At 36.6% G+C, this 9,890-nt stretch overlaps 1 protein-coding gene across 1 annotated transcript; it reads left to right on the top strand.

Annotated features, from left to right (window-relative positions):
• Positions 1 to 706: 706 nt before the first annotated feature.
• Positions 707 to 1,015, top strand: LOTGIDRAFT_133135 (hypothetical protein; the record flags this gene model as incomplete). Its single annotated transcript, XM_009067401.1, has 1 exon — positions 707 to 1,015. A coding segment is annotated over one exon (309 nt), but the record flags the coding sequence as incomplete, so codon positions are not given.
• Positions 1,016 to 9,890: the final 8,875 nt, after the last annotated feature.

Here is a 9,890-nt window from a genome sequence, read left to right as displayed (position 1 = left end):
TAGGGCGTAAAACTCCATTCAATTTAAGATACCTACCATCTACGTTGAAAACGTTCTCAGACGAGACACTGCCACAGGTTTGATCTGGATTACCCTGACAAGGCACCGTGCAATCAGTAGCTTCTAATCCAATTCCGCCAGTCACGTTTGTACACGAACATTCACTCTGAACATAATGAAAACAACATGATCAAACTACTGAATAATGTGATTTAGAAGCTATAAGTGTTCCTGATACACATACAAATACTAGATCTAGATCGCTATAGTATGACGGTCCTTTAAGAGAAAAATCTTTTCTGATATCCATAAAGAACAAATGAGTACCTACCGACCGTAAGGCTAATATTAAATACGAGTTATCATGGCAAGCTGTTGCACAAGAATCAATAGTTAACGGCGTAGTGACAGTTACAGGCGTAAATCCCCCTCCGGATCGACAACCTTGACTGACTGAAAAAAAAATAAATGAATAAATGAATGAACAAATGAGCAAATGATCGAATGAGCAAACGAATGAATGAATGAATCAGCTAACGAGCGAAAAAAAAACGAATGAATGAATGAATGAATAGACGAACTAGCGAACGATTATTGAATAAATCAAAAGTCCCGTCTTTACGAAAAGATAGAAAAAGAATTAAGGTTAATATCGCTGTACTGCCAAATTTCCTTTATTGTTTACTGCAGTACGTTGATCGCATTCACTCGCATTCACCCGCATTCACCCGCATTCACTCGCATTCACACGCATTCACTCGCATTCACACGCATTCACTCGCATTCACTCGCATTCAGTCGCATTCACCTGCATTCACCCACATTCACTCGCATTCACCCGCATTCAACTGCATTCACCCGCCTCCACCCGCATTCACCCGCATTCACTCGCATTCACCCGCATTCACTCGCATTAACCCTATCAAGTTTACCATACAGATTATATTTTCAGTTTTCTTATTCTTCAAGCCATCATGCTTTAATTACACTAGAATTAAACTTTGTTCAATCTTAAATAAGACAGTTTGTTCGCCCTTGTTCCATCAATTAGTTGATGGAACAACTAATTCCAATTAGAGCATGATAGCTTTAATGTAGATCCACATTAGCGCCACAAGCGTTTGGGAATCTTACCTTCTGTGTTTAGATTGCCCTCCCCTGTGATGATCATGTTGCCAACAGACGGTGCGGAATAATATTGTTTAAAGATGATGCTCCCTACCATCGTGTTCTCCACAGAATTTTCATCTGGAACCAATATCAGGTCATTCGTTCTGAAAATTAAACAAAAGAAATAATAAATCTGGCAAGCAGGTCAGTTAAAGCACTAATTTAAAATTGGTGGTGCGTCTGAGAGCCTTACCATTCCACATACATGTAAACATAACCGAATATAAGGTACAAGTATGCTGGTTTTAATCTAATAGCCTAATACCCATCCTGGATCATTCAAGATGACACTATCAATGAGGTAGACATGAAATAAGCCCAATAGCCATTCTGGATCATTACAGATGTTAAAATCAATGAGGTAGACATGCAATGAGTCCAATAGCCATTCTGGATCATTCAAGATGATAAAATCAATGAGGTAGACATGCAATGAGTCCAATAGCCATTCTGGATCATTACAGATGTTAAAATCAATGAGGTAGACATGAAATGAGTCCTATAGCCATTCTGGATCATTCAAGATGTTAAAATCAATGAGGTAGACATGAAATGAGTCCAATAGCCATTCTGGATCATTTAAGATGTTAAAATCAATGAGGTAGACATGAAATAAGTCCAATAGCCATTCTGGATCATTTAAGATGTTAAAATCAATGAGGTAGACATGAAATAAGTCCAATAGCCATTCTGGATCATTTAAGATGTTAAAATCAATGAGGTAGACATGAAATGAGTCCAAAAGCCATCTGGGATCATTCAAGATGATAAAATCAATGAGGTAGATATGAAATGAGTCCAATAGCAATCCTGGATCATTCAAGATGATAAAATCAATGAGGTAGATATGAAATGAGTCCAATAGCAATCCTGGATCATTCAAGATGACACTATCAATGAGGTAGACATGAAATGACATGAAATGACATGAAATGACATGAAATGAGCCAATACCCATCCTGGATCATTCAAAATGATAAAATCAATGAGGTAGACATGAAATGAGTCCAAAAGCCATCTTGGATCATTCAAGATGATAAAATCAATGAGGTAGATATGAAATGAGTCCAATAGCAATCCTGGATCATTCAAGATGATAAAATCAATGAGGTAGATATGAAATGAGTCCAATAGCAATCCTGGATCATTCAAGATGACACTATCAATGAGGTAGACATGAAATGACATGAAATGACATGAAATGAGTCCAATACCCATCCTGGATCATTCAAGATGATAAAATCAATGAGGTAGACATGCAATGAGTCCAATAGCCATTCTGGATCATTCAAGATGATAAAATCAATGAGGTAGACATGAAATGAGTCCAATAGCCATTCTGGATCATTCAAGATGATAAAATCAATGAGGTAGACATGCAATGAGTCCAATAGCCCTTCTGGATCATTCAAGATGATAAAATCAATGAGGTAATCATGCAATGAGTCCAATAGCCATTCTGGATCATTCAAGATGATAAAATCAATGAGGTAGACATGCAATGAGTCCAATAGCCATTCTGGATCATTCAAGATAATAAAATCAATGAGGTAGACATGAAATGAGTCCAATAGCCATTCTGGATCATTCAAGATGATAAAATCAATGAGGTAGTCATGCAATGAGTCCAATAGCCATTCTGGATCATTCAAGATGATAAAATCAATGAGGTAGACATGCAATGAGTCCAATAGCCATTCTGGATCATTCAAGATGATAAAATCAATGAGGTAGACATGAAATGAGTCCAATAGCCCTTCTGGATCATTCAAGATGACAAAATCAATGAAGTAGACATGAAAACAACTATATTCTTTGATTAAATGACGCCTGAGCTAATATATTATGCATGAATATATCGTTATAGAATATACGTGATGAACTAGACTTTTTTTGAATTATTTATTCAGAACTGCGAGATCTGATAACCGACAACAAACAAGTTATCAAGTAATGATAAAGCATAGAATCCTGACAATATCTAACAATCTACCAGATCAATACAATTTGTGATAGCAGTTAAGATAAAGATAAACTATTTTTGAATAAAAGGGACCATAGAAAACAGTCCAACGTCAAATGGAATTCAGATATTCAATAATTCAGAACATTAGAATTTGCGTTGATGACGGATTTTTTTTTTTTTTTTTTTTTTTTTTTTGTTATTAAAAGGAACTACAGAAAGAAAGTAACACTTAAAGATGGGTTCCCTTATTTTCATTTGTAAAAATGAAAACGCTAATACTTATATATATAGAAAGTAGAGGTGTTCTAATGACTTGGAAAAGTACCATTTTGTCTCACATGTCCATAATTGATTCATAATTAGCTAAATTAGAAGAGAATTACAAGTAAAATTCCAATGAATGACCGATCATGTGACATGCATGGACATTTATGATTGGTTTTTGACACTAAAAAATAAGGAAAACCATCTTTAAATGGGGCCAATTTAAAGCCAATTGAACCAGCAAATCTAACCAGAAGTTTGAATGGTGCAAATAGAAAACTTTAGGTGTCCCAAATGCCCATCACAGACTAGGAAATCTTCAGAAATATTACTACTGAAGACTATTTAAATATATTCAAGACCCAAACCGACCCTAAAATTGGCACACCTGTCTCTTTAAGCTTCGATGCTAATGATGATAAGTTCTTATTGAATTGCAGGAACCACAAAAGTCATAGAGGAAACGGGAACTGCGCACATAATAGCTGTAAGTGTTTCCGACAATTTATTTATTTAATGTAGAGGATGTTATTTTCTAACCAAGTATTTTTAGAATTGCAGGAACCACACAAGTCGTGGAGGAAGTCGACATGGTGCCAGTACAAGACTACTGACCTGCAAGTAAAACTATTTATCTCGAAGTGTGGACGTTAAATTATTTAAAATATTTCCATATAGTTCCACTATTTAAATATTGAGCGCTATGTTAACAATGATAATGTTTTGTTTGTACTTGTAAGACGATATCACAATATTTTTACTGCTTAAATTTATTTAATTGAATATAATCTATGATGGAAAAGAACTAATGCTGCATCGCGTGGAACAGAATGAAAGTTTCCATCGAAGTTATTGCTTGAATTATGCTAATATTATAAAGAACGCTTAAGGTATTGATGTCTATTGTTTCAAATATTGATTAAAAATTCTTTTCTCGATTAAGGAGAAAAAATCGATACAAATTATTTTTTTTTTAAGACCAAGTTTTTATTGACTGACCGCATTGGCCTCGATTGGCTCTGTGAATTGTTAAATTAAAATGTTTCAACACATCACGAGTCATCTAGTGATATGACACGACAATAGAGTTCAGTAGGTAGAAGTATTCATATACTACTACTAACGTTATAACAGAGTGACTCGTTCAGTAGACAAAACAATAAAAACACTACGTAACGTTACAACAGAGTGACTCGTTCAGTAGACAAAACAATAAAAACACTATGTAATGTTATAACAGAGTGACTCATTCAGTAGACAAAACTATAAAAACACTACGTAACGTTATAACAGAGCGACTCGTTCAGTAGACAAAACTATAAAGACACTAGAGAGCGTTACAACAGAGCGACTCGTTCAGTAAACAAAACAATAAAAACACTACGTAACGTTACAACAGAGCCACTCGTTCAGTAAACAAAACAATAAAAACACTACGTAACGTTACAACAGAGCGACTCGTTCAGTAGACAAAACTATAAAGACACTACGTAACGTTACAACGGAGCAACTCGTTCAGTAGACAAAAAACTACGTTACGGTGCATCAGAGCGACACAACCATAAAATCACTATGTAACGTTAAAACAGAGCAACCCGTTCAGTAATAAAACACTTGGCAACAATGAATGAATGAAGAAGGCTTACCCCATGATATATTTAAAATAAAGCGTAGTGCCAGTCTTTTCACAGGTTTTCGGAGTCGTTGTTAAGTTACAGTTGTTTAGTGTGAGCGCCTCCTGACCGTAATGATTTACTATTATAATTCTGGACTGAAAAACAGAATAAAAATTCTTGTACTCCTTAACTTTAAACTCTGTGGCAATGGAATAGTTCATTCGGTAACAAGTTGGATGGTTGTCTGTTAATACAGTGGGATAGCTGAGTGGTGGTTGTCAGGGAGATATTGGCAGGAAAAGGGGTTAAATTCTGCATTTGATGCAAATTGAAAGAACATTCTTTCAATATAATTACAATGAACAAATTGCATATTTCCACTGAAACATTTTAAGCCGAGCCACCACTGAACGACCATTGTAGAGGACGGACGGACGGACGGACGGACGACCGATCAAGATGATGGGGGGAGAGAGACATAGAGTTGTCACTGAACGACCATCGTAGAAGACGAACGGATGGACGACCGATCAAGATGATGGGGGAGGGAGACATGGAGTTGTCACTGAACGACCATCGTAGAAGACGGACGGATGGACGACCGATCAAGATGATGGGGGGAGGGAGGCATAGAGTCGCTACTGAACGACCATCGTAGAAGACGGACGGATGGACGACCGATCAAGATGATGGGGGGGTGGGGGGGAGGGAGCCTAGAGCCAGCACTGAACGACCATCGTAGAAGACGGACAGATGCACGTATGGACAGTTGATCAAGATGATGACGTATCAAAATAGAATACCATACCTCTACGACATTCAGCGTTGAATAATTTGTGGAGCTTTTATAATCCATACCCGCGTTAGTCTCTCCTATATTCCATATACTGTCGTTTTCATGTGAGGGGTCAGTTGCCATATTTGTATTAGTACCAGTTCCCTCCAACAGCTCACCGAATGTGTTATCGGATTCGGCGCGCGATACTATTACGTTGATTGTTCTGGGCGAATTCGTACCTGTAATATAAAGCACAAACGTCTTACAGTAAAACAGAATCACAATTCAGCGATAAATTGCGACACCGGCCATCGTGTATGTTTCGCCAGCGACCTGCCGAGAGTTGCTAAATAATATTGCAAAACCTGAATGATGTATCATGAGAAGCAAAAGCGGAAAGGAGAAAATTTAGGAGTGGGGGTGAAGATGGGTGGGGGGGGGGGGGGGAGATTGTCATTTTTTTTTGCATTCGGTGACATTGATATAACCCACTAGTTAAGTTGAACAAATGTTGTTTTAAAAGCTATCCTTACTGAAAGCAGGATGTTTGGAATGCGGTGAGATTCGATGAAGAACGGTGTGCTGTTTCTTAAATATTTATTCTATGAACATAAACGATGACAACATGGCGATGATAATGATGATGTGGCAGTGTCGAACAGGCGGAAATTTGGTTCTGTTGTCTCAGACAAGTAAGTATTGTCTCGGGTTCAAGCGAGTCGGTCGGATCATCGTTCATAAACATTACAGGTAAACCGAAACACCAATACCGCACACACATTAACTTGACACAACTACAAAACGCTACCAACCGCTTCACAGCCAATTGCTGATTCGATGTCCTCACATCCTCTCCACCTAATGGTCTCAACAAACGCTTCAAAATGTCGAAGTATGTATTTGATAATTTGATAAATTTGATAGAGACGTTTTGCACTATGAGAAACGTGACCTCAAAGTCGAAAATTAAATTCAATATGCCATTAGCGTTTTGTGGATACATGTGCATCAAGGGCGTGATTCCTGCAATTCCACTACAACTAGATAAGATAAGATATGATAAGTTTATTGTATCAAATACGCCCATTTAAGGCATCATACAACGAGTGGTACATTTGAAAAGAAATAAAATAGGGCTTAGGGGGACACAAACTTTTCAAGGAGGGGGGAGAGGGACATTGCACGGGCTATTCTTTCACTATGTAAATTGATTAAGCGCTTGATGGCGTCACTAATTGCGAAGAAACTCATGCGATAAAGAATCATTAGTTTTAGTGGAATTTCAGGAATCACAGATGTCTGATTGAAAATTGGAATGGTACAAATGGATGCTTTCAGTGCCCACGATACACATATTTTTTTTAGGAAAACCTCTTTACAATCACTTTAAGATGTTTTTTTGACGTTTCTATACTTAATTCACACCTTGCGAAACTGCTCCATTGTTCAAGATAAAGGTTACGTCAATTCCTTATAAAACGATTGTTTGAAGGCAGAACAAATGAATTTTTCTTTATTAGATTAAGATTTTTGAAAACAATGATGATACAATCGATCTTTGGTTGATTAGATTAGAAAAGAAAAAATGAAAATAAAACATAGTCTCTATAGAAAACTCTTTTCATACTTGTTCGTTTCTACAATAAAACTAAATAATGATTTATAAAGGCATATTATCGTCTAAAATCCATTTATCAAAATGAAAACAAACATCACGTTTGTACACAATTCAATACTATAAATGAACCTCCGTTGAAATTGACAAAATTTGTCTTCGGCAATTGTGCTGCATTAATACATAAGGATTCCCGAAAAGGGTTAATCGATTTTCGCTATTTTTCGACAGGTTTCGTCAAACGTGGAAACTTGTCGTTAAAAGTCGTCATGTTTTTCAATTCGTAGTAAGTTTTCCCTAAACTAACTAAAAGTCACGAATCTTTGCCAATATTCGTCAATCTTTGGTTAACATTGTCAAGTTTCGTTAAACATCGTCTTTTTTCGGTAAACATCGTCAATTTTCGGTAAGAATCGTCATTTACCGGAGCGCAAATTCAGAATAAATTCTTGGCGTGATTGCAAATTGCAAATTGAATGCAAAGCCCTTACCCTGTTACGAGTCATCGCTTTTACCTAGTCCGAAACATCAATCTGTCTATATTCGAGTCACTGATAGCTATCTTGACTGCTGCCAACTTTAACAATAGCTATATCAGAAGCTGGTTTCCGACTACGCTTTTATCAAGCAGTTAATTTTGTCTTTTAACGCGACTATGAAATGAAACGCACAAGATTTTTAATTACATAAGCAGGTGGCGCTCACGTTGTCTCCGGATCACAAGCCAAAATGTCGATCCTTTCTCTGATCCACAGGTCCACCTTGATGCTTATTCTCTCATCTTTGTCGCCGACATTCAACATCGATTCATTAAAGGATGACTTTATTGGTTTCATTATTGTATTGATCTTTCGTGATCGTGTTTGGTTGTTGATCGTGGTCGACAATAGGTGCAGGTAACGCTCAAGTGGTCCCCGGCTCACGAACCAAAATTTTGATGTGTTTGATAAAAAATCCGTACAAGCACGACAATTCTGTTAGTCAAAATCCTTGTATCTAAAATAGGACAGGTCTTGCAACTTTTAGATTCACATTCAGCAACCGAGCAAAATTTTGATGTGTTCTTAGATCTTGTTGCTTTGTCACTGACATTCGACTTTGATTTTTAGTTTATTGTTAGGACCACTTTATTGGTTTCCTTATTTTATTGATCTTGCGTGATCGTGTTTGGTTGTTGATCGTTTACGATTAATTGTTTAACTTGGAGCTCTGATTATTACAAGCTTTATACTTTCCGATTTGTTGAATTTTTTATTGGAAAACTTTTGAATTTCTATCAACTTTCAGGACTACATTGTATTCATCGTTCCATTAATAACATAGCAGTCTCAATTTGAACTCTTAGAATCCCCCTGGCTTAATACCTTTTAAGTATTTTGAAGTGGCAAGTCGTTAAATTTCTTCTACTATTTTCCGGCTCTATTTTCGTGTTTTTTGAAAAAGTTCCGGTTCCATGAAAGTCTGAATCCATTATAGTAGTGTTTCTATAAAACTATCTTAAAAGCATAATTTCCCTCATTGCTCACTTCATCTTAATCATGAAGTCCCAGTCTCTTACTTATGGACGTTAAATCTCATTCAATTTAATTTCATTCCATTGCATCAATGTGGTGACAGGCAGGGTATACTATTTTTACTCTTATAGATACCTGATACCACTTTTCATTATGAAATATTTACTCACTTATGATTGATATACTTCATTAGCTGCTACCAATGTTTTGCCAATGAGTTGTTTTAGATTTCATTTTGGGATTCGGATCGTTAGTACTTAGTTTATTTCTCGACTGATATGTTTCATCTAGGAGCGGAAAAGCAGGACGTAAAACTCCATTCCATTTATGACCCACATGAGCTGCTCTGAACGTAATACTGATACAAAACCAATAAAGATAGAGATAAATTATTCATAAAGACACGGGGTAAATATAGTTTCTATTCTTCCTGCAAATTTGTTAATCGATATTCAACCCGTTCTATGATCTGTTTTGTGCAGAGTAAAGCGTTAGGTGCTATTGTCCTCTGAGACTTGAGCGAATTGTGGCATGCTAATAACCCTACGTTCCATAGAACAACACGTTTCGGAGCGTTAAGACGTTTCTACTTTCACGAGTCACGTCCAAACCAAAAGCTCTCCACAATTTGACTCGTTCAGTAGACAAAACAATAAAAACACTACGTAACGTTGCAACAGAGCGACTCGTTCAGTAGACAAAACAATAAAAACACTAGGTAACGTTACAACAGAGCGACTCGTTCAGTAGACAAAACAATAAAAACACTAGGTAACGTTACAACAGAGCAACTCGTTCAGTAGACAAAACAATAAAAACACTAGGTAACGTTACAACAGAGCGACTCGTTCAAAAGAAAAATTATAAAAAAAACTCTATAACGTTTCAAACAACGACTCGTTTATAAAACAACATCAAAATAAATCAAAGCCAAATATCAAAGACTCGTTATCGTTTGTCATCTATC

This window comes from Lottia gigantea (assembly GCF_000327385.1).
Source record: "Lottia gigantea unplaced genomic scaffold LOTGIsca_82, whole genome shotgun sequence".
Taxonomy (NCBI): Eukaryota; Metazoa; Mollusca; class Gastropoda; family Lottiidae; genus Lottia; species Lottia gigantea.
This window is presented reverse-complemented; position numbering and strand designations above follow the sequence as displayed.